At 37.9% G+C, this 27,017-nt stretch overlaps 1 protein-coding gene across 3 annotated transcripts in view; it reads right to left on the bottom strand.

Moving 5' to 3' along the window:
- The window catches only part of TRPC3 (transient receptor potential cation channel subfamily C member 3), an 82,212-nt gene that overhangs the window by 5,243 nt on the left and 49,952 nt on the right, over positions 1–27,017 (bottom strand). For 2 of the 3 annotated variants that reach the window (XM_067735151.1, XM_067735152.1), the window contains exons 9-10: positions 26,233–26,442; positions 22,666–22,749 (exon numbers count right to left, since the gene is read on the bottom strand). In XM_067735151.1, the coding sequence (XP_067591252.1) occupies positions 22,666–22,749; positions 26,233–26,442 (294 nt within the window). The remainder of the gene's footprint in view (positions 1–22,665; positions 22,750–26,232; positions 26,443–27,017) is intronic. The other variant, XM_067735153.1, reaches the window with a different exon arrangement.

Here is a 27,017-nt window from a genome sequence, read left to right as displayed (position 1 = left end):
TTACCATATGGAAAAAATTAAATTGGAGCCCTACTTCATACCATGCACAAAAAAAGGAACTCCACATGCATCTTAAATATGAAAGACAAGGCTTTTAAATCCTTTAAGAGGAAGTATAGGAGAATATATTTATAAATTCAGTGTACAACTGGATGTTTTTTAAACAAGATAAAAATTCTAATTATAGTATTTCTACTATAATTATAATTCTATTATAATTTCTACTTTTCAGATTTATAAACTCAACTTCATTACAATTAAAACTTCATTAAAACTTCTGTTAATAAAGGTACCATAAAGAAAGTAAAAAGGCAAGCCACACACTGGGAGAAAATATTGATGATACTTACAACTGGTAAAGAATTTGGATCCAAGATATATGAAGAACTTTAATAAGAAAAACTCAAATAATCCAATAGAAAAATGGGCAAAAGAAAAACAGGCACTTCACTGAAATGGAACTGTGAATGGCCAACATGCATACAAAACAGTCTCAAAATCTTTTCTTGGGGAAATACAAATTACAATTAAAAGGAGATACATGGGGGTGGGGAGGGGAATTGGATGAAGGCAGTCAAATGGTACAAACTTCATTATAAGATAAATAAGTACTAGGGATGTAATGTACAACATGATAAATACAATTAACACTCTTTTATATTATATATGAAAGTTGGTAAGAGAGTAAATCCAAAGCGTTCTCATCACAAGAAAAATTTTTTTTTCCATTTGTTTAATTTTGTATCTATATGAGATGACTGATGTTCACTGAACTGATTATGATAATCATCTCATGATGTATGTAAGTCAAATCATTATGCTGTACACCTTAAACTTATACAGTGCTGTATGTTAATTATATCTCAATAAAACTGGAAAAAAGGAAAAAAGTGATACAATTTTATATCTGAAAAGGGAAAAATTAATAAATCTTATAATGCCAAGTGTTGGAAAGGATATGGATCAATGGGACTTTTGTACTTCACTGGCATGAGTACAAGTACAGTAGAGCACTTTGAAAAACAAGTCGGCATCATCTTTTTGTAATTGAAGTACAGCTGATTTACAATATTATATTAGTTTCAGGTGTACAACACAGTGATTCAATATTCTTATAGAGTACACTGCATTTAAAGTTATTATAAAACAATGGCTATCTTTCCCTCTGCCGTACAATATATCCTTGCCGCTTATTTTATTCATAGTAGTCTGTACCTCTTAATCCCCCACCAATTTGGCATTATCTTTTAAAGTTGGACACTTGCATATCCTTTCACTCAGAAAGGCCACTCCTTGGTATAGGCCCTAGAGAAACTTAGCACATGTGGACCAAGAGACAGACATAGACAAGGTTTATAGCAATCTTGTCTGAGACAGCAAAAAACCTGGAAACAGTCCAAACAAATACCAACAGAAGAATAGACAAGTAAATCATGGTACGTTACACAGTGTAATGTCATTCTGTTCACTCATGAAATTAATTAATGCAATTAATGAACCATGGCCACACACAACAGTATGGATGAATCTTAGAAGCATAAATGTTGAATGACAAATTCAAGTTGCAGACTTCACAAAGTATGAAACTATCCTTATAAGGTTACTAAATAAAAGTAAATCCACAAAATGCATTTTTAGGACTATCTATATTTGTGATAAACCTATATTTGAAAAGAAAGCCAAAGCCAGAGGATGAGAAACCCAGACTTCCAGATAGTGACTACCCCTTAGGTGGAGGCAAGGGTGTGGCCTAGGGAGGGACACCCATGCAGAGGCAGTGGACAGATAATGTTATCCCTCTCACGGAAGTGGTGGCTTCCTAGGTATGCATGTAATTATACTTCATAATTGACGTGCTGCACATATTCTTGTGCATATATCAAGCATTAAAAAGACAATAAAGAAAAGAAAAAAAAGTTCTAACTGAAATGCAGATATAGTGAGGGTGGAAAATGTACCTCAGTTTTAAGAAAGTATGAATTATGAACCAAAGTGACCTACTAGATGCCAAGGTCAAGTAAAAAGGAGAAATCTAGGATAATTCAAAATGTCTGTCTCAGAGAATAATGACAGATTGAGAGGGAGCCCATGCTATCAAAAAGGAAAAGCCCATTTATCAGTCATAATAAAATATGTATAAAACTTGTTGAGTTGTGTGGAATCTGGACCCCAGGACAGACCTTAGGCAGGACTTTAGGCAGGACCTTAGGCAGGACTCATTCATTCATTCACCAAATATTTTTAGTGAGCGCCAGCTCTGTGCCAGGTACCATACTAGGCACTGGAGATGCAATAGTGAATACAATCCCTGCTCCAACGAAACCTCACTGGGACAATTCACTGTGGGTGGGATATAATTAAGTTTTGGGGACAATGCCGGCATATTCCTATAGAAAGAAAAAACAACGAAGTGTTTATCAGTGAAAAGCAGCTTGAAAGGCGGTAATACAAATCAGTGGGAAAGAAAAGACTGCTCAACAAATAGGGCCTAGACAATGGACTATCCTTACAGGGAAAGTTAAAATTAGACCTTCCTCACACCATATATTAAAGAAGAGAGCCAAATGGACGAAAAATCTAAATGTGAAAAGCAAAAACTTTGAAAGGAATATGGTAATGTTTCTTGAGAAAGCTAACAGAAAGGATAAGCCATAAGGAAAATGTTGATACATCTGACCATATTAGGACAATTTAAAACTTTCATACAAGGAAGAATATCAATAACATGTAATCTTATGTCAGATGGGATTTTTCCTGCTGTCCTGGAATTGTTGATAAACCCAAGACTGATGAAAAAGGATGCTAAGTACCAGGTCAGCCACCATGGTCTAAGACCACGTTGGTCCCTGCAGCTGGAGCCATCCACCTCCCCTCAGGGCTTACTGAGACTCACTAGATCAGTATTGAACTTACCAACTACTTTCTCCTCACCTCACATTAGAAAAGAGAGTGAGACACGGGAGGGATCATGGGCTTTGAGGGGAGAGAGGTTATTCTCTCCCTTACCTGTGTGGAAGGGAGAAGGTGCAGCCCGCCTCCTAGAAGCGAAGGGAAGAAGGAAATCCAAGGCAATGTAAAGTTTAGGGTTGCCTGTACGAAAGGGAGCCTGGCATCCTGCTTCCAATTAGATGGCTGTTCTAGCAGGCTTGCTGGCCTGATCCTGGTAATTTAGTCAGAAAGGAAAAAGAACTGTGATAAGAGAGGAACAGCCATTGGGTCAACCTGTACTCTCAATATTTGACAAACAGAGACAAATGTCCACTATGTTGGGTGGAATACACATCAGTGGGAAACGATAATCTTTTCAATAAATGGGGCTTGGACAATGGGCTCTCCTTATGGGAAAGGTGAAAATTAGAGCCACACCTCAAGTGAGAGCCAGATCTCTGCATCAGGGAGCTGTGCATCGCCTTCTCAAACCCTTTAAACGTGCCCCCGCCCAGTTAGACAGGTAGCAGTTTGGTGACGGCCACAAGCAGGACATCAGGATTTGATCAGTGTTAGAGCACTAGTGACGAACAACAAGGAAGAGACTGCAACCTGCAGTTAACTCAAGGGAAAAATGTTTACCTTTCAGCTTCTTCCCCTTGCCTCTCCACATAGCACAGGATGAACACCTAGAAGAGCTAACAGGAGGAGGTGTGGACAAAGCAGACCACAGCCTTCAGCCACTGGAATCACCTTCAGAGGTTTAGCTTGTGCTATAGGAGTGAGGAGAAGAGTGCTAGATTGATTTGGAGAGGTTTTCTTTCTTTCTTTCTTTCTTTCTTTCTTTCTTTCTCTTTCTTTCTTTCTTTCTTTCTTTCTTTCTTTCTTTCTTTCTTTCTTTCTTTCTTTCTTTCTTTCTTTTTCTCTCTCTCTCTCAATAATTTTTATTTATTTACTTATTTATTTACTTATTTTTGGCCCTGCAGCATGGCCTGCAGGATCTTAGTTCCCCCACCAGGGACTGAACCCCGGCCCTCAGCAGTGAAAGCACCAAGTTCTAACCACTGACTGCCAGGGAATTCTCAAGTTTCAAAATAAACATAACTATCTCTTTAATTACAAACATGAGACTTTCTAATAACCCAAAGTCACTGGAAAGTTATGGAGCCTTGACAAGGTGTTGTAAAGGGCTCCTCCATTCAGTGGAAAAGAAAAGTTCAAAAGAAGACAGTTAGTGGGAAATTATTGAAAACAAAGTCACTTTCATACATTCACAGGCTGCGACTCCTTAGTGAACCATTACATGAAGTTAAAAGACAAACCAAAGAGGGAGACAGGCTGCTTGCAAAACATACTGACCAAGGATCAGTATCCAGGACATGATAGAATTTTGACAAGTCACTAAGGTAAAGACAAACAGCCAAGTAGAATTAGGAAAAAGAATTTAAATTCACAAGAAAGGAAAACTGAATGACCAACAAATGGATGAAAAGATGTTCAATCTCATTGGTAACCAGAGAAGAGTACATTTAAAAAATTAATACCAATTCACACATATACGTTTGGCAAACGTTTTTTCTTTTGAAAAAAATTCAAACGCACAGAAAAGTTGAAAGGAAAATAAAGGGACTTCAGACTTTTCACCTTGATTCACGAATGTTAGAAATTTGCCACATTTGCTTATCTTGCTCCCTGTGTCTATTATGATTATATTGCTAAAGCATTTGAAAATAATTTTCAGACATCATGTCATTTTATCCCTAAATATTTCCATGAGTATTTTCTAAGAATGTTCTCTTATATAACCATGCTACAATGATCAAACTTTAGAAAAATTAACATGGATCAAACTGTCTCATTTTCCCAATCAAGGATCACATGTTGCTTTTAGATGTCATGTATCTTCAGTCTCCTTTAATCTGGAACAGCTCCTTGGCCTTTCCTTATCTTTCATGATGCTGACGTTTTTGAAGTATAAAGGGAAGTTGTTTTGTAGTTTGCAAAATTTAAAAATTCTGATGATACCAAGTTCTTGTGAGAACATTGGGAAACTCTTATACCCTGTTACTGGAAATAGAAATTGATATTACCACTCCCAGGTACACAACCCGGAAAAACACTTACAAATGTGCAAAAGGAGACATTTACTAGAATGTTCAATACAGCATTATTTATAATAGGCAAAAATGGAAAATAAGCTAAATTTTCATCAACAGAGGAATAAACAAAAATTGTGTATTCATACAATGGGATATTATAGAACAGTTAGAATGAAAAACAAGACATATGTGTATCAATATAGATAATTCTCAAAAATATAAAGATAAGTGAAAAAACCAGAATATGTAATGTTATTTATATATATTTCAAAACCACATAAAACTAGTATCAATACATAATGGTATGAATATACTTATGTAAATAATAAAGTATACGTGGGAAGAACATACTAGAACTTCAAGATAGTGAAGATCTCTGGGGAGGGATGAAAGCCAATGTAACAGAGTAGGGGTATTTTAGTTGTATCAAAATTTCCTTACAAAAAAGATCCGAAAAGAATATGGCAAAATGTTAATATTTATTAAAGTAAGATGGTAGTGACATAGATGTCCAACAGGACATTTTGTGATACCTTTCTGTGTTTGAAATAGTCCATAATCAAAATTTAAAATATAATAAAATAAAAACAATTAAAATACTCTTATAAATAGGTTTTTAATGCTGCCTAGCAAATCGATGTGCCTCGCTAGCCTGGGCATTCATTCCATCTTCAGTAGCCAACAGTCATTCAGTCATGATAAACAAATATTTTTCACTTTTACAAACAAAGCTGTAAAAACTTCATGTTGTAAAGAAACTGAGAATAACTCAGGGCTTATAAGGGTCTTATTTAGTACCATTCAGAAGTGCATTATTTAGAAATACTATCTCCAGAAAAAATGAAACTTCTAAAAATGGAAATGAGGCAGAAGTTTGGAGTAAAAAACTTAGGAATTTGAGGGGCTTCCCTGGTGGCGTAGTGGTTGAGAGTCCGCCTGCCGATGCAGGGGACGCGGGTTCGTGCCCTGGTCCGGGAGGATCCCACATGCCGCAGAGCGGCTGGGCCTGTGAGCCATGGTCGCTGAGCCTGCGCATCCGGAGCCTGTGCTCCGCAACGGGAGAGGCCACAACAGTGAGAGGCCTGCGTACCGCAAAAAAAAAAAAAAAAAAAAAAAAAACCCTATGAATTTGAATGTAGGCCTTTATTTACTAGCTGAGTGAATTAAAGGTGCTTAAACTCTTTAAGCTTCCATTTCCTCATTTATAAAATGGGGGTAATAAAACTCAACTAATAAGTTGTACAGATTAAATAATCAAATGCATGTAAAAAGCATAGTTCCTGCTTAGAAAAGGACAGCTCTTGTTGGTATTACTTATAAAGTTTGAGGACTAAGATACTGCTACCCATATTCCCTAGCATAATACTCTAAAACATTTATGTAACATTATCCAAAACCACACTTAGAAAGTCTATGAAAACTTACATTTACTGCCAGAAGGGACAATAACAGGAAAATAAAATATTTTAAACATTCATATAGTGTTCAAGTTCCCTAGAAATATCCTGAACAAAACTATTCAGATTAAATTCCCTCATTGAAGGGAAAAGAAGAGGGCATATTCATCTCCATTTCATCTTTAACCCACAGGGAAAATGGTAGTTATAGGCTTAAATTTTTCCCTTCAAAATTTGATGTGTTTTAAGCTTTCCGTGCATCCCACAAAAATGTTCACCTTAATATTTATAGCTTAAATATACTTTTCTACCACTGCACCAAGTTGGAGTCTCTCTAAAAGGCAAGAAGACACCTGCTATTGGGCTGAAATCAGTTTCCCCACCTATGACACTACCTGGTAATAGTCCATCCCTTAGTTCACGTTGGAAAGATAACTGATGTGAATTCCAAAATGATTTGCAGCTCAGAGAAGGTGCAAAGTTTAGCCATTTCCATTCTATTAGGTAGCTTGTCTGGTGAGCCCAAGGCAGTATTGTATAGCAGTTGAGGAAGTGGGCTACAAGGACAAATAGCTTGGACTTGAGTGTGTTTTGAGCTATTTACAAACAATCAAATCTTGGTGACAATCTGTGTAGTGGAAATGTTAGCATCTATCTTATAAAAGATAATACAAGTTAATTACATAGAAGGTGCTCAATTAATGTAACTATTATTCTTATTATCATTTATGTTTCTTTTATAAAGAAAATTTTGATTAACCCATCTTAATAATGCTGGTACTATAGGCAAAGATCATGAAACTTGTGAGTAATAAGTAAAAGTATCATTTAAAATATTATCTTTACCTCAATTTCTGATGGATTCTTTAATCAAAGCCAGTACCACAAATTAAATCGATCAATAACAGAATCATCTTCTTTCCCTCTTGGTCAAATTGCTAACTAATGCAACAGAAGTCTATAAATTAACTTCCACATTCCACATACCTCCAGAAATTATCCATATTTCTCAATATGAGCATGTGAGTCACTGTTTAAGGAAGACATTGTAATATTATTGAGTGGACTATGGATTTCCTCTATCCAAGGTGTGGAAAGCTTGGTCCTAGTTACCTCAAACATTATCTCCTGCAAACAAATCCAAGTTCATTTCTCAGCCCTCCATTAAGACTGGGAGAAGGAATGAGATTCGGATGGTTGCATATGTGTGCATGCCCTGCCTTTCCAGAAAGCATCAAAGCTTATCTTTGCACATGCTTATTTTTTACTGATTCAAATTCAACTAACAATTGTTAAGTAATCTATCAGATACTTTTACATTTATTTCCTCATTTACTCCTACAGAGAAACCAAATTTGACTGACATTGGCAGATTCTATAATCTGAATTTTAGCAACCTATAAAGTGTGACTATAAGGTAATAAGATTGATTTGGACAAACACAAAGAACTTGGAAGTAGAGAGCAGAATTTTAGGGAGGGAAGGGTCCTTGGAAATCATGTGTTTTTCATTTTTTCTTACCACTCATTGTGACATACATACCCTGACAGATCACCATTGCACAGCCTCTGAATAAACATCTGTGATTCAGACCCTGCTACTTTTTCCAGACAGTTGGTTTGGTCTATTTTTGGACAATTGTAGCTGTTAAAAAATTCCTTTGTATTGAGTCAAAACCTGCTTCATTGTACTTTCTAACTACTGGTCCAAGTTTTGTTCTTTGGAGAAACAGAGAATAGATTTCCGTCTTCTTCTACTTGATCAGCTTTCAAATATTTTCCTCCTCTGGGTTTCCCTGGGTTCCCATACCATTTTATTTATATCTCACTTATACCACATAGCCATATCCCAAGGTTGTATGAACGTTCACCTACTTTTTTCTTTCCTTCCCTTCCTTCCACCTCCATGCTGCCCTTCCACTCCAGTGGAGAGATACTTGAAGCCATGGACTGTATATTTGTAGTCTTACAACATAAGACCATGCATAACAGAGGATATCCTGAATGGGTCATGAAGCTTAAGGTGAATTCCTTATATTACCATGTACTTCCAGTAAAATCAAGACTACATGAATTAGATCAGAGACCATCATGTGGGCCGAAGACAGTCTAACACTATCTGAGCCAGAGGTGTTCCCAAGCCAAAGAAGGTTGTTAAAGCAGAGCTGCCACAGAAGAGAGCAGAGAGATAAGAACTTACAGCCCAGCTTTTGTGGAGGCTTACAATATATTCTCATTTCTCAAGGTCATATTAGCATATCTATGTACTTTTAACTTGAATTAACACAGGTATTCATGAGCAGAATTCAATCATAGCTATCCCTCCAAGTCTTTATGTTCTACAGAAAAATCATTCCCAGTTTTTCAAAAAAATTCTTTATATACATAAAAATTACCTCTGCATGCTTGTAATAATTAATGTTAATATAAATAATACTGCCATTAATTAAGGCACCTAAAAATTTTTCCTTTGTTGCCCTTTGAGACACATCTGAATCTCTTGTCTTTGAAGTAATTGTCATGGAGAGGAAACATTCATTTGAATGTAAAACATGTAAGATGATGACCTGATTGGTGATGGCCACATATTTTTTGAAGGTGGATGTAACTTTTTTTTTGCCGAGCCCTGCGGCTTGTGGGATCCTAGTTCCCCAACCAGGGATCAAACCTGCGCCCCCTGCAGTGGAAGCGCAGAATCTTAACCACTGAACCGCCAGGGAAGTCCCAGGATGTGATTATTTTTGAAAAAATGTGAAGTCAGATGGCACTGTCTTGTTAATAAGGTGAATGATTAGCTGAGTTCAGGACTGAGAAAGTAACAAAGCACTTTTTTGTGTCTTATAAACTAATTATAGACGTAACTGTTTAGAGATATTCCAGAAATATTCTGATCTGTGATATAAACCATTAGAATTAGTGTATTCCAAAGGTCACCCCTTTGAAGGAAAAATCCCCATTTAGCAGATTAAGATTTGGAATTTCTTTAAGGTAAATCACATAATCATACTACATGAAACAAAAATTCATAACAAATAAACCAATTGTTATCACTCATGGAGTTCATAACAGGTAGATTTTTATCTAAATGTAATCAAGACATTTATATGAAGTTTGGGGTATATATGGATGATTGAGACTTTTTCCCTCAGTTTCTCTTTTTCTGCTATCACTTCTGGGGAGCTACAGAAGACTATGCCACAGGCACAGGGAATTCTTCTCTTTAGAAAATACGAAATATACAGGATTCTGGAGTCTCTAGGCATTTAGCAAGGATCATCTCATGCGGAGGCATAGCCATTTTCAATTTAACAATATACTTAGAAGTTTCTCAACTTCTTCCAAATCACTCAAAAGCAATAAGGAGAATAGGAAACAGAAACACTAACTCCCTCATTAATGAGACTTAAAGGAATCCATATTCTTTTTTAGAAAGGTTATATGTAAAGGTCAAATGGGGATATGGAGAAATGCCAAGAGCAGACATTCATGGCTGAGAATGTCCTTGACCTTTTGATACAAAGGCTACAGAAGCTTGGAATTATAGAGCTGAAGGAGAAATTATAAAGAAAAGCCATAATTGCTAGAAGTACTTTGTGAGTGAGGTGGAGAGGGAGAGTCTGCCTTGTGAACAATCCTGCAGTGCTATTTTTGACAAGAGATAATAAAGAATAAGTTGAACTCACATACACAATGCTGTGCCTAAAGGCAAATTCCTACTAGTCTGGGACGGGCGCCCTGGAATTCTCTGGCCCGACTCCAACCTCCTGAAACCAGCTGGTCCGAGAAGAACTTACTTCATTCAAAACTGAGTAATAGTCAGTAAGGAATCTATAAAACATATACACTAAGACAGTCCAAGGAAAAAAGGAAACTAACAAATAGCAAATAGAGAACACTCACTAGAAAAATGCTAAAGAAGAGATGAAAACACATAACACCATTATTGAAACATAATCTTTTAAAAATAGGGACCAATCATGTCTTCAAAATAAGAGCACAAGGAAAATATGGTAAGTCAAAGTAGGAAATGATATATAAGTTGGAAAATCTCAAGAAGAGGAGGAAGAAAAAAATTAAATCATCACAGAAATGAAAGATATATTTGAAGCAGCACATATGAAGACAGACAGGAATAAAAGACAGGATGGGAAAAAAAGGAGCCAAAGAGAGAAATGGATGAAAAATTCAAAAGGAATAGAGAAAAAAAGATTCAGCAGGCATCTAATTGGTATCTCTGAAGATGAGACCTCAAATAATGGAACAGAAAAAATATTTCAAGGTATAATTCAAGGAAATTTTTCAGAAATAAAAGAAGACTTGAATGTACAATTTGAAAGGACATACTCCATGCTAGGAAAAATTCATGCAGATCCACCTACAGAACAATCAATTGCAAGTTATTGGATTCAAAAGATAAACAAAGAAAATTTGGGCATTCAAATCAAAATCTCAGGTCAACTATATGAGAGAAATAATCAGGCTGGCCTCAAACTTTTCCATATCAACATTCCATTCTAGGAGCATTGGAGCAATGTTTACAAATACATCAAGAAAATAAAGTCATATCTAAGAATTTTACAGCTAGTTAATATGAATATATAGAAAATAGGAAACAGTTTAGGACATGAAATAACTCAGAGAACGTAGTTCCCATGAGCTCTTTTTTTTTTTTTTTTTTTTTCCCGGTACGCGGGCCTCTCACTGTTGTGGCCTCTCCCATTGCGGAGCGCAGGCTCAGCAGCCATGGCTCATGGGCCCAGATGCTCCGGGGCATGTGGGATCTTCCCGGACCGGGGCACGAACCCGTGTCCCCTGCATCGGCAGGCGGACTCTCAACCACTGCGCCACCAGGGAAGTCCCCCCATGAGCTCTTTTTGAAGAAACTGGAGGAAGACAAACTTTACCTGACAAAGAGATTAATGGAAAATTAAGGCCAAAAGACTGGTGGTGAGTACTGACTGTTTAGCTGTGGGACTAAAACTAAAACAAATGTGAATTATAATCTTACAAGGTAGTGAAGGGGATCAGAAAATATCACCCTCAGATATATCACTTTGACATAGGATTACTTTGAGCTGAAGGCAATTAAGAAGCAGAAGACACAGAAGGAGCTCACTGCCTTCTTCCCAACTGCCCAAGAACAGGACATAAATTTCCCTTTGTGAAGGTCTTCCCCCTCCCCTCTCCCATACCAAGAGGAAGAGAAACAAGCATCACCACTAGAAACAGAAAGTTGGCTCAGAGATGGCTCTGCACAAACACAAACCTTACTACAATAACCCTAATCTTCCATTAATTTCCCCATATATATACTCACGTTCCCACAATTTACCACCCCTGGGAGCCCAAAGACATTCTCTTTCCTTTGTCTTGTCACTTCTCCACAATTCATTGCCCTTTTTAGGATGATATATAAGCCTCAATTTCTAACTACCCCTTTGAGTTACTCACCACAAAATTCTCCCATGTGTTTGCACTTTGCATGCATAAATAAACTCTGTTTTTTTTTTTCTTCTGTTAATCTGCCTTTTGTTAGTTTAATTCACAGGCCCCAGCTACAGAACCTAATGGGTAGAGGAAAGGTTTTTTTGTTCCACCCCTACAATTCTAATGATTTAACTAGCAAAAGCTGGGAGGAGGAGGGGAAAATGGTGAAAAATAAAATAAATATACTGATTTTTTCATATTTTATAGCTGGAGGGTCAAAAGATAAAACTTGAAACTTATAAATCAAATAACAGATATAAGTATGTGTAAAGCACCAAGACAAATAATATAATCCACTTTGGCAGAGACTGCCAATTCTCTTCCCTGGTTTTTTAGCTCAGCACACGGCCACTAGGAATTAAGACTTATTTTGTAGCCTCCATTGCAGACATGCTGTTTGTGTAACTTTACAGAATTTCCTTACAGGAAGGAGGCATCTTTCTTTCCTATCACTGTCTGACTATATTTTGGAATGCAGATATAATAGCCAGAGCTCCAGTAGCTTTCTTGGACTGTAAGATCATGTTAGAATGAAAGCCAATCATGACAGAGTAATATTATAGAAACAGCCTGGGACCCTGACAGTGGTGGGTACCATACCAGCCCTGGAATGACCACCTCCAGAATTCTTGAAGAGAAGAGAGAAGCACATTTCTATGTTCTTTCAGCTATTAGTGGTTGGTATTTGGTGGTTCTGTGTGATTTGCACCACTTAATCCTAATTAATATGAACACTCTGAGGACTACTTTAAAGTGATATTGGGTACACGAATGAAGATCTGAACAAATGGAAAGGTGTGTCATATTCTTGAAAAGGAAGACACAACATTATAAAGATGTCAATTCTTCTTAAGCTAACACAACCCATAAAATACCAACAGAATATTTTGCAAATTATACAAGCTGACTCTAAAGTTTAAGGAGAAAAATAAACAAGAAAGAATAACCAGGAAAATTATGCAAAATAATTTGAGTAAGAGTCTCTTCAAGTAAGAGTCTTGAAGTAAGGACATATGTATGTGTTTCTGTGTATTTTGTTTGATTTTGTTTTAAACTATAGTAATTAAAACAATATGGTTCTATAGCATATTGAAAGCCCAGAAATAAATCTAAGTAGATATGGGAACTTAGTAAATGATAAAAGTGATATTTCAAATCAATAGAGAAGACAGATTATTCAACACACCCAGTTCTGTAATCATCTGGAAAAAAAATATATTTGGATCCCCATCCACACATTGCATCAAACTATATTCTACACAGATCAAATATTATCATGTAAAAAGTGAAACCGTTAGTGTACCAAGGAAAATATGGGTAAAACATTTCTTAAATATCCTCATATAGGAGAGGAGCTTTTGAAATAGGACACAAAATCTGAAGCCATAAACAATTTGTAATGTTGACTACACACAATTCTAAACGGTTGGGAAAAAATACCCACAAATATTAAAAAGACACACAACAAACTGGGGGAAAAATTCTCAACTCCTATCACAGATAAAGGGCTGATTTTCTTAAAATTAATTCTTAATTCTTAAAAGAATTCTTAATTCTTAAAAGAATTCTTCCTAATTTATAACAAAGAGCCCATCAAGAAAAGCAAATAAATATTGGGTCTTAAGCATATAGAAAACTAAGTCTAAAAAGATGGTCAAATTCATTCATTACAAAGAATGCAAAGTAAAATGTGACACTGTGGTCTCATTTTCACCTATCAATTTGGACAAGACAAAAACCTTTGGTAACATACTATTGGTATATTAAGGAGGAAACGGGCACTCTTGTACGTTTATTGTTAAGAATATAAACCGGGCTCAGACGCCGGCCGAAGCCCTCGATGGCGCACTCGGGAGCAGAGAAGGTGAGTGTCCAGCGCCCCACATGACTCAGACCCCAAGCCCGGCCCTCAGGTGACTGCACCTGACTGGGAAGCCCCTGACAGGAGGCCACCATTCAGGCATCTCTGGGACCTGAGGAAAGGAGCCCCAGGACAGGACGCCCGGCCCTCAGGTGACTCTGTGACAGGACGGCTGCCCGAGGAGTGAACTTCCATTTTGGAGAGGGGCCCACATGTGAGGGAATAGCAGATGGTCTCTATCAGCTGAGGGCTTGAGCTCAACAACCAAAAGGAAGCGAATTCCAACAACAACCATGTGCCTGCTAGAGGATCTGGAGCCTTAAATGAGTCTCCAGTCCTGACCAGCAGCTCCCGTGCAGCCTCCTGTGTGAGGCCCCGAGCAGAGGACCCAGCTCACCTGCACAGGTACCCACAAAGAAACGGTATCCTGGCAAAATGAGGCAGGAGCAAAAGAGTTGAACATGCATGAAAAGGAAAGTGACTCATAGTCCCTTCAGTCTAGTATAAAACGGGAAAATTGTTACAATCATTTGAAGACCCAAGAGGATGATAAAAGGCACACTATCAATAGAGAACTGTTTACTCATGAGAAACTGCTACCGTGTAGGGGAAGGATAATAAACATGACTTGGTCGTCTAAGAGCACTCAAGTACTTCCACCCAACCTCGGACAGAGTTAAAGACAGCTTCTTTGTGGCTGGCAGAGAAAACCAAGCAGCTTCACTGGCGAGAGGATTCTAAGGGAGGAGGAGAAGGAGAGTAGCAGGAAGGAAAACAGACATCAAGAGGGTCTTGGTGCTCTGGCCTGGTGTCAGGCCTGAGCCTCTAAGGTGGAAGAGCCGAGTTCAGGACACTGGACCACCAGAGACCTCCCAGCCCCATGTAAGATCAACTGACGAGAGCTCTATAAAGAGACCTCCATCTCAACACTAAGACCCAGCTCCACTGAACGGCCAGCAAACTCCAGCGCTGGATGTCCCATGCCAAAAAACTAGCAGGACAGGAACACAACACCACCCATTAGCAGAGAGGCTGCCTAAATTAATACTAAGTTCACAGACACCCCAAAACACACCACCAGACGTGGATCTGCCCACCAGAAAGACAAGATCCAGCCCCACCCACCAGAACACAGGCACCAGTCCCTTCCACCAGGAAGCCCAGACAAGCCACTGAACCAATCTTAGCCACTGGGGGCAGACACCAAAAACAATGGGAACTATGAACCTGCAGCCTGTGAAAAGGAGACCCCAAACACAGCAAGTTAAGCAAAATGGAACGACAGAGAAATATGCAGCAGATGAAGGAGCAAGGTAAAAACCCACCAGACCAAACAAATGAAGAGGAAATAGGCAGTCTACCTGAAAAAGAATTCAGAGTAATGATAGTAAAGATGATCCAAAATCTTGGAAATAGAATGGAGAAAATACAAGAAATGTTTAATAAGGACCTAGAAGAACTAAAGAGAAAACATACAATGATGAACAACAAAATATATTAAATTAAAAATTCTCTAGAAGGAATCAATAGCAGAATAACTGAGGCAGAAGAACGGATAAGTGACCTGCAAGATAAAATAGTGGAAATAACTACCACAGAGCATGATAAAGAAAAAAGCATGAAAAGAATTGAGGACAGTCTCAGAGACCTCTGGGACAACATTAAAGGTAACAACACTTGAACTATAGGGGTCCCAGAAGAAGAGAAAAAGAAAGGGTCTGAGAAAATATTTGAAGAGATTATAGTTGAAAACTTCCCTAACATGGGAAAGGAAATAGTCAATCAAGTCCAGGAAGCACAGAGACTCCCATAGAGGATAAATCCAAGGAGAAACATGCCAAGGCACATATTAATCAAACTATCAAAAATTAACTACAAAGAAAAAATACTAAAAGCAGCAAGGGAAAAGTGACAAATAACATACAAGGGAATCCCCATAAGGTTAACAGCTGATCTTTCAGCAGAAATTCTGCAAGCCAGAAGGGAGTGGCAGGACATACTTAAAGTGATGAAAGGGAAAAACCTACAACCAAGATTACGCTACCCAGCAAGGATCTCATTCAGATTTGATGAGGAAATTAAAACGTTTACAGACAAGCAAAAGTTAAGAGAAATTGGCACCACCAAGCCAGCTTTACAACAAAGGCTAAAGGAACTTCTCTAGGCAGGAAACACAAGAGAAGGAAAAGACCTACAAAAACAAACCCAAAACAATTAAGAAAATGGTAATAGGAACATACATGTCGATAATTACCTTAAAGGTAAATGGGTTAAATGCTCCCACCAAAAGATACAGACTGGCTGAAAGGATACAAAAACAAGACCCATATATATGCTGTCTACAAGAGACCCACTTCAGACGTAAGGACACATACAGACTGAAAGTGAGGGGATGGAAAAAGATATTCCATGCAAATGGAAATCAAAAGAAAGCTGGAGTAGCAATTCTCATATCAGACAAAATAGACTTTAAAATAAAGACTATTATAAGAGACAAAGATGGACACTACATAATGATCAAGGGATCAATCCAAGAAGACGATATAACAATTGTTAATATTTATGCACCCAACATAGGAGCACCTCAATACATAAGGCAAATGCTAACAGCCATAAAAGGGGAAATTGACAGTAACACAATAATATCAGGGGACTTTAACACCCCACTTTCACCAATGGACAGATCATCCAAACTGAAAATAAATAAGGAAACACAAGCTTTAAATGACATATTAAACAAGATGGACTTAATTGATATATATAGGACATTCCATCCAAAAACAACAGAATACACATTCTTCTCAAGTGCTCATGGAACATTCTCCAGGACAGATCATATCTTGGGTCAAAAATCAGGCCTTGGTAAACTTAAGAAAATTGACATTGTAAAAAGTATCTTTTCCGACCACAATGCTATGACACTAGATATCAGTCACAGGAAAAAAGACTGTAAAAAATACAAACACATGGAGGTTAAACAGTACACTACTAAATAACCAAGAGATCACTGAAGAAATCAAAGAGGAAATCAAAAAATACCTAGAAACAAATGACAATGAAAACACCACGACCCAAAACCTATGGGATGCAGCAAAAGCAGTTCTAAGAGGGAAGTTTATAGCAATACAATCCTACCTCAGGAAACAAGAAACATCTCAAATAAACAACCTAACCTTACACCTAAAGCAATTAGAGAAAAAAGAACAAAAAAAAACCCCAAAGTTAGCAGAAGGAAAGAAATTATAAAGATCAGATCAGAAATAAATGAAAAAGAAATGAAGGAAACAATAGCAAAGATGAATAAAACTAAAAGCTGGTTCTTTGAGAAGATAAACAAAATTGATAAACCACTATCCAGACTCATTAAGAAAAAAGGGGAGAAGACTCAAATCAACAGAATTAGAAATGAAAAAGAAGAAGTAACAGCTGACCCTGCAGAAATACAAAGAATCATAAGGGATTACTACAAGCAACTATATTCCAATAAAATGTGCAACCTGGAAGAAATGGACACATTCTTAGAAAAGCACCACCTTCTGAGACTGAACTAGGAAGAAACAGAAAATATAAACAGACCAATCACAAGCATTGAAATTGAAACTGTGATTAAAAATCTTCCAACAAACAAAAGCCCACGACCAGATGGCTTCACAGGCAAATTCTATCAAACATTTAGAGAAGAGCTAACACCTATCCTTCTCAAACTCTTCCAAAATATAGAGGGAGGAACACTCCCAAACTCATTCTATGAGGCCACCATCATCCTGATACCAAAACCAGACAAAGATGTCACAAAAAAAGAAAACTACAGACCAATATCACTGATGAACACAGATGCAAAAATCCTCAACAAAATACTAGAAAACAGAATTCAACAGCACATTAAAAGGATCATACACCATGATCCAGTGGGTTTTATCCCAGGAATGCAAGGATTCTTCAATATATGCAAAGCAATCAATGTGATACACCATATTAACAAACTGAAGGAGAAAAACCATATGATCATCTCAATAGATACAGAAAAAGCTTTTGACAAAATTCAACACCCATTTATGATAAAAACTCTCTAGAAAGTAGGATAGAGGGAACTTACCTCAATATAATAAAGGCCATATATGACAAACCCACAGCCAACATCATTCTCAATGGTGAAAAACTGAAAACGCTTCCTCTAAAATCAGGACCAAGGATGCCCACTCTCATCACTATTATCCAACATAGTTTTGGAAGTTTTAGCAACAGCAATCAGAGAGGAAAAGAAGAAGTAAAGCTGTCACTGTTTGCAGATGACATGATACTATACATAGAGAGTCCTAAAGATGCTATCAGTCTTAGAGGAAAACATAGGAAGAACACTCTTTGACATAAATCAGAGCAAGATCCTTTTTGACCCACCTCCTAGAGAAATGGAAATAAAAACAAAAATAAAGACATGGGACCTAATGAAACTTAAAAGCTTTTGCACAGCAAAGGAAACCATAAACAAGACCAAAAGACAACCCTCAGGATGGAAGAAAATATTTGCAAATGAAGCAATTGACAAAGGATTAATCTCCAAAATTTACAAGCAGCTCACGCAGCCCAATATCAAAAAAAACAAACAACCTAATCCAAAAATGGGCAGAAGACCTAAATAGACATTACTCCAAAGAAGATATACAGATTGCCAAGAAACACATGAAAGGATGCTCAACATCACTAATTATTAGAGAAATGCAAATCAAAACTATAATGAGGTATCACCTCACACCAGTCAGAATGACCAGCATCAAAAAATCTACAATCAACAAATGCTGGAGAGGGTGTGGAGAAAAGGGAACCCTCTTGCACTGTTGGTGGGAATGTAAATTGACATAGCCACTATGGAAAACAGTATGGAGGTTCCTTAAAAAACTAAAAATAGAACTATCATACAACCCAGCAATCCCACTACTGGGCATATACCCAGAGAAAACCATAATTCAAAGAGTCATGTGGGCTTCCCTGGTGGCACAGTGGTTAAGAATCTGCCTGCCAATGCAAGGGACATGGGTTCGAGCCCTGGCCCAGGAAGATCCCACATGCCACGGAGCAACTCAGCTCAGCTCTAGAGCCTGCAATCCACAACTACTGAGCCCACGTGCCACAACTATTGAAGCCTGTGCACCTAGAGACCATGCTCCGCAACAAGAGAAGCCATGACAATGAGAAGCCTGCACACCGCAACGAAGAGTAGCCCCTGCTCACCGCAACTAGAGAAAGCCTGCACGCAGCAGCAAAGACCCAACACAGCCATAATTAATTAATTAAATAAATAAATGAGTCTTGTACCACAATGTTCATTGCAGCTCTATTTACAATAGCCAGGACATGGGAGCAACCTAAGTGTCCATCGACAGATGAATGGATAAAGAAGATGTGGCACATATATATATACAATGGAATATTACTCAGCCATAAAAAGAAATGGAAGTGAGTTATATGTAGTGAGGTGGATGGACCTAGAGTCTGTCATACAGAGTGAAGTAAGTCAGAAAAAGAAAAACAAATATCGTATGCTAACACATATATATGGAATCTAAGAATGGATCTGAGGACATAAGGAGGGGTAAGGGTAAGCTGGGACGAAGTGAGAGAGTGGTACTATCAAATGTAAAATAGATAGCTAGTGGGAAGTAGCCACAAGGCACAGGGAGATCAGCTCGGTGCTTTGTGAACACCTAGAGGGGTGGGATAGGGAGGGTGGGAGGGAGACGCAAGAGGGAGGATATATGGGGATATATGTATATGTATAGCTGATTCACTTTGTTATAAAGCAGAAACCAATACACCATTGTAAAGCAACTATACTCCAATAAAGATGTTTAAAAAAAAGAAGATGCTATCAGAAAACTACTAGAGCTAATCGATGAATTTGGTAAAGTAGCAGGATACAAAATTAATGCACAGAAATATCTTGAATTCCTATACACTAATGATGAAAAATCTGAAAGAGAAATTAAGGAAACACTCCCATTTACCACTGCAACACAAAGAATAAAACACCTAGGAATAAACCTACCTAAGGAGACAAAAGACCTATATGCAGAAAACTATAAGACACTGATGAAAGAAATTAAAGATGATATAAACAGATGGAGAGATATACTATGTTCTTGGATTAGAAGAATCGACAGTGTGAAAATGACTATACTACCCAAAGCAATCTACAGATTTAATGCAATCCCTATCAAACTACCAATGGCATTTTTCACAGAACTAGAAGAAAAAATTTCACAATTTGTATGGAAATACAAAAGAACTTAAATAGCCAAAGCAATCTTGAGAAAGAAAAATGGAGGTGGAGGAATCAGGCTCCCTGACTTCAGACTATACTACAAAGCTACAGTAATCAAGCCAGTATGGTACTGGCACAAAAACAGAAATATAGATCAATGGAACTCGATAGAAAGCCCAGAGATAAACCCACAAACATATGGTCACCTTATCTTTGATAAAGGAGGCAAGAATATACAATGGAGAAAAGACAGCCTCTTCAGTAAGTGCTGGGAAAACTGGACAGCTACATGTAAAACAATGAAATTAGAACACTCCCTAACACCATACACAAAAATAAACTCAAAATGGATTAAAGACCTAAATGTAAGACCAGACACTATAAAACTCTTAGAGGAAAACATAGGAAGAACACTCTTTGACATAAATCACAGCAACATCCTTTTTGACCCGCCTCCTAGAGTAATGGAAATAAAAACAAAAATAAACAAATGGGACCTAATGAAACTTAAAAGCTTTTGCACAGCAAAGGAAACCATAAACAAGACGAAAAGACAACCCTCAGCATGGGAGAGAATATTTGCAAATGAAGCAACTGACTAAGGATTAATCTCCAAAATTTACAAGCAGCTCTTGCAGCTCAATAACAAAAAAAACACACAACCCAATCCAAAAATGGGCAGAAGACCTAAATAGACATTTCTCCAAAGAAGATATACAGATTGCCAACAAACACATGAAAGGATGATCAACATCACTGATTATTAGAGAAATGCAAATCAAAACTACAATGAGGTATCACCTCACAGCAGTCAGAATGGCCATCATCAAAAAAATCTACAAACAATAAATGCTGGAGAGGGTGTGGAGAAAAGGGAACCCTCTTGCACTGTTGGTGGGAATGTAAATTGATACAGCTACTATGGAGAACAGTATGGATGTTCCTTAAAAATCTAAAAGTAGAACTACCATATGACCCAGCAATTCCACTACTGGGCATATACCCTGAGAAAAGTGTAATTCAAAAAGAGTCATGTACCACAATGTTCATTGCAGCTCTATTTACAATAGCCAGGACATGGAAGCAACCTAAGTGTCCATCGACAGATGAATGGATAAAGAAGATGTGGCACATATATACAATGGAATATTACTGAGCCATAAAAGAAATGAAAATGAGTTATTTGTAGTTAGGTGGATGGACCTAGAGTCTGTCATACAGAGTGAAGTAAGTCAGAAAGAGAAAAACAAATACCGTATGCTAACACGTATATATGGAATCTTAAAAAAAAAAAAGGTTCTAAAAATGGTTCTAGGGGCAGGACAGGAATAAAGACGCAAATGTAGAGAAGGGACTTGAGGACACAGGGAGGGGGAAGGGTCAGATGGGATGAAGTGAGAGAGTAGCCTTGACATATATACACTACCAAATGTAAAATAGATAGCTAGTGGGAAGCAGCCACATAGCACAGGGAGATCAGCTTGGTGCTTTGTGACCACCTAGAGGGGTGGGATAGGGAGGGTGGGAGGGAGACACAAGAGGGAGGGGGTATGGGGATATATATAAACATATAGCTGATTTTCTTTGTTATACAGCAGAAACTAACACACCATTGTAAAGCAGTTATACTCCAATAAAGATGTTAAAAAAAAGAACATAAATTGGTACAAGCTCCATGAAAATCAGTTTGATAATAGCTAAAAAATTAAAATGCACATATACTTTAACCAGACAATTCTATAGGCTTGCACGTTTCAAATATCATGTATAGAAGGTTACTTACTTGTATTGCTTGTAATAGCTAAATATTGGCAATATCCTCTATTTCCATCAATAGAAGGCTGATAAATTAAATACAACCATATAATGGGACATAACGTAACCATTACAAAGTAAGACTTTGACAGTCAGTGTGCTAAGCAATTTTGCAGAATGTGGTGTTTCCAAGAAAATCATATGAACAGGAGTACACCCATTAATTGACATTACCATTCATTATAAATTCTTTGATCCTCATTCTTGTGATCTTGTACTCAACAGAAATCTAAAGATTTGGTAGTCAAAGTGATCAACCAGATGGGAAGGACTATACCCTCTTCTGAGTTGGAAAATAGTGTTGAAATGTCACATCCAAGATCAAAGGGAAACAGGTATTTTAAAGTAGTACTGATGCAACAGTATAGCCTAAGATTCCATTTGAAAAACAGATTATCTGGCAAAATGTACCAGGTTTTTTTTGTACTGTGAGAACATTATTTTCCTAATATACCACATCTCCCACTGCGTTCTCCAGCTCAAGGTGTATGAAAGTGATCTTCGGAAATTGTGGCAACACTTTGCTTTCAATATCACAAAGGAACTCTTCTTCCTCAATCAAACAAACAAATAAACAAAACAACAGCAAGAAGAAGAAGGAGAAGAAGAGGAAGAACTTGGACTCTGATTTCTAAAGCGCCCTCTAACATACCATTTTCTCTGTTCTGTTCTACCCTCACAGCACATCTGAAGAACAGAAGAATATAATTCTACTCACTTTTCTCACACACACACACACATGCACACACACACACACATGAACACAGAGACATATATGGAACTACATACAGATAAAGAGATATGTCTAATGAATGCTTACCTGATAACGTGTTGGCGGATTGAGAATGCTGTTAAAACTGTGTGATTCAAAAACTCTTGAGTTAGACTGAGTGAAGAGGTTTAACTAGGAAAAAATACAATTAGCCTAGTAAATTAGAATACATTTATTTGGAAATCATAAATATAATCTACTTTATTCTCCCTCATAACTTTTCTGGAGTCAACATTTCCGAGGGACATTTTGTGGAAGCTGAGTTTTATGAATGACTTCATATATTTCCAAAGGCAAAAATTAATGTGAGCAACACGCTCACATTTATCAAAATGCTGGACAGATGTACTGTAATAGAACTGTTTAACTGAAAAAATATTTTTTAAAGTTGTCTCGTGTTAAACATAATTGTTCCTGGGGTCCTTGTACACTTTATCAAAATGTCTTCATGGCATCTAGAAGGAGAAATTGCACAGAAGCAACTCTATCTGCTCCTGAGCCTGTGTTCCTCTCCTACACTTGAACAGATACACACTACAAGTTCAGAGGGTATAGGGTATCATTTGGTATTTTGTAATCCTAAAACATGAGCCAAAACAAAACGTCTTCCTAAGTATCTTGGAAGTACACTGTGCCAGGTTCAACACTTTGGAGAGAACTGGACTAAGGTATTTTGGCTTTTTTTCTTTTCTCTTTCTTTTTAAGGTTTAACTTTTGAGTGGGTAAGAACAGAAAGCAAGAGGAGACTGTCGTTACTGTCTACCCTTCACGTATGTGTACGGGGCCTGCACCTTATTCACAGATAAGCTGCTACCTATACAGTGTGATTCAAAGGCAGGGCCCTTTATCCAAGAAAATGTATTCACTCCACCACCTGTCTTCCCACCATCATAACTTAGGAAGCGGTGGGACACTAGAAGGGAAGGAAGTGGCACTTATAGGTAAGGATCCTCCCGGTTTTGTCCTCTTTCGATTGTGGCAGGAGAAAACCTCAGCTAACAAAGCTAATTTTCCTATTTGCCACTAGAGGTCAGTCTCTGACTGTTGACTGAGGTTAGAGGTAAACGTTAGATTGATTTCTTGAGGTTCCTTCCTGTCCTCTAAACAAGAAAAGCAGAAACATAATTTCTCCAAATGTTTACTAAATTCAGGAGACAGAGAGTATCTATAAAGATTAATAAGATTAAAGAGATAAAAACAGCTCATGAACAATTTAAGAAATAAAATCAAAGCAGCAGGGCTTCCCTGGTGGCGCAGTGGTTGAAAGTCCGCCTGCCGATGCAGGGGACACGGGTTCGTGCCCCGGTCCGGGAAGATCCCACATGCCGCGGAGCGGCTGAGCTTGCACGTCCGGAGCCTGTGCTCCGCAACGAAAGAGGCCACAACAGTGAGAGGCCTGCGTACCGCAAAGAGAAAAAAAAAAAGGAGGTTTTTTTTTTTTTGGCCACACATGCGGGATCTTAGTTCCCTGACCAGGGATCAAACCTGTGCCCCCTGCAGTGGAAGCGCGGAGTCTTGGCCACTGGACCACCAGGGAAGTCCCCAAATGGCAGTTTTTAACCAGATATGGGCAGACTAGGAAGCCAAGCAGCATGGCTCCTGAAAGATCAGTGCTCAACCTTCTTCTGTTTCCAGCAACGTCTCTGAAGAAAGCTATTCTTCCTGCCGCTGTTGCAATACAGGCAGGAGAGGACACCCTAAACAGAACACAGCTGCCCCCCTCACATCCCTGTGAGCAAGCTGGGTTTTTTTGTTTTTGTTTTATAACAGGGGTCTAGGTAGCCACAGCCAACTTGAATGTGCTCCTCTCAACCTGTTAGTGTTTCTCCCCTTCTACATTATGACAGTATCAGGAATGAAGTCAAATGTCAGTGAAATCATTTGCCTACAGAAAGAAAACTTGAGGGTGTGAAGTGCTGGAGCTGTGAGTTCCCATGCTTGAACAGCTTCCCTTTTAAATAATAAAGACTCAGAGAATAATAATCAATCCCCAGAGAAACAAACTGCCTTCCAAACAAAGTCCATCTCAGCAGTAGCAGGAGCTGCCCAGGATGGCAATTAGAACCCAACCCCTTTAAGACACCAGCTAAGCTGCAGCTAAAGGCACAGCCCGTGGGGAGAAGGCGGGGCAGTAACCAAGCCAGAGCCACAGCTGCTCTGGGCAGGAGCAGCCAGGTGGGCAGGAGGCAGCCAGGTGCAGCAGAAGGAGTTAGACCTCTGAGGCCGGAAAACGCCAATTCCACGACTACCCCCACACTGGCTAGCTCTTGTGACCTTGCATAGGTGAGTTGTTTTAATGGCTTCAGTGGTCTTATCTATAAAATGGGAATAATAATACCTACCTCACAGCGTTGCATGAGGTTCAAATGTATGGCAGAGCACTTTGTAAACTGTGAATGAGGAAGGGCACTGATATTTGTTGAGGCTGGAATTTTGTGCCTCTCGTATCCTCCTCACAATAACCCTGTGAAGTTTTCTCTCTTTCAGGTGAGACAACTATGGCTTAGGGTAATGAAGTGATTTATCCATGTTACTTTCTAATAAGCCTTAAGCCAGAATTGAAACCCAGGTCTAATGCCAAGGCTCTCTTCCTTACATTATGCTGCTTCTCACAGTATACAGTGAGATATTATTTGAAATCGTAGCCAATCACTGTCTTAAGAGCCTTAAGAGCCCATATTCAGGTCAAACAAAGAAGGTTTAAAAGGCTACCTTCTTAAAGAGTAAAATGTAGAGTATTACAAATCTTGGAAATGCACATCTCTTTTAAAAAATGAGAAATTAAATTGCACTAATCCTGTCTTTTTCCCCAGCATCAACTGAGAAAAAATATGAACTTCGTGGAGGTAACATTGCTATATTGTGGGCTCCATTTTCACAACTTTTAGGCAAAATTATATTTTAATTTTGCTCCTGTCTGCTTCACTCCCTATTATTTGAGGTTCTGCCAATATCCTTCTGTCTCCTATACCAATTCTACCTCTGCAAATTAAGTTCCTGATTCCTGATACTAAAGAGCTAGCATGGAACTCATCTTTGTTAAAATACTTTGACTCAATCAGTGTGACTCAAGAACAAACCATTCTTGATTATTTATAAAAGGGAGCATTTATGGTTAATATTTGGGGGTGCTCTTAAGCCTGTATCAAGTTTATGATATTAAAGGAAAAACGATTATTTAGCCCAATAAAGGGTTTCTACAAATAAGAATAATATGTTGGTGGTGAACTATATATACAACCAAGAGAAAAATATGAGGATAGAACTATCTAATTTCAGAATAACAATTGAGAAGCATGGAACACACACAAAAAAAACAAAGTGTTTTCTAGCAATAACTTTTCTGTTTACTTTTAACAAGTTAAAGAAGTTTTTTGTTTGGTTGTTTCTAATTTGGTAGTTTACATGAAATTCTGACCAAAAACAAGGCATAGACTAAGTGACTTCTTGATATATTATGAAGACATTAAGTATTAGTCTATGAAAGACTACGGAATGGACGGTTACTTTCAACATCTTCTAAGTTCACACATAAAAATTATTGAACAAACGTCAAAAGACAAGGAGAAAGACAAAACATTTATCTTCAGGTCTCAGAAAGCTTTTGATACCTACCCTGGACTTTGAGTTACCCATTCCCATTTCTATATCCTTCTGTAGCCTTCTCCTTCTGCATCTGGAAAAGTTAATGATCCGCATGATGAAATAAACAAATGACTTTGGACTAGGAACCAGACTGAAGGGTGGAGGTAATGTTTTTCCATCATCAAAATACGATAACCAAAGTTTTGAGCGAGCAAACTTCCATTCTACGTCACTGTCATCCTGTGTCACAAAAACAGAAAAAATATAACAACTGATTTTAAAAACTAAAAAGTCTAGTAATTGATTTCAGTAGGATCTTAACAATGAACATACATTATGCTTTTGAAATACAAAAGTGGCATATATACATTTATCTGCATATTATCTCTATTGGGCTATATAATATCTAAGTAATATCATTTTCATGATATTTAAAATTTTTTTCTCTTCCATATGCCTCTGTCTGTACCCATTGAAATTTAACCAGAATTTCCTGTCCCCTATCTAAAAAACAAAGCATAAGCACAAGAAAAATTCAGGGTCGAGGAAGGATGAAAAGATTAATTCCTCCCTCCCTCCCCACCCCCTCCAATTCTGTGTATTCAACAATAGTTCTCCGTTCCCCTCCTCATCTACACCCATCCAAGCCAGGCTGTAGACACAGCATATTATAAAGGGCAAAGGAAAAAGACAGCAGCATTCAGATGAATTGCACTTTGGAGTTTATGTGTCTGCCATATGTACTCAAATGTCACATAAGGCCCCCAGTGGCCTGTGTCTGTCTTAATCTCCTTTTATCCTCAGTGCTGCCCCTG

Source organism: Pseudorca crassidens, chromosome 4, assembly GCF_039906515.1.
Source record: "Pseudorca crassidens isolate mPseCra1 chromosome 4, mPseCra1.hap1, whole genome shotgun sequence".
NCBI classification, from domain to species: Eukaryota; Metazoa; Chordata; class Mammalia; order Artiodactyla; family Delphinidae; genus Pseudorca; species Pseudorca crassidens.
This window is presented reverse-complemented; position numbering and strand designations above follow the sequence as displayed.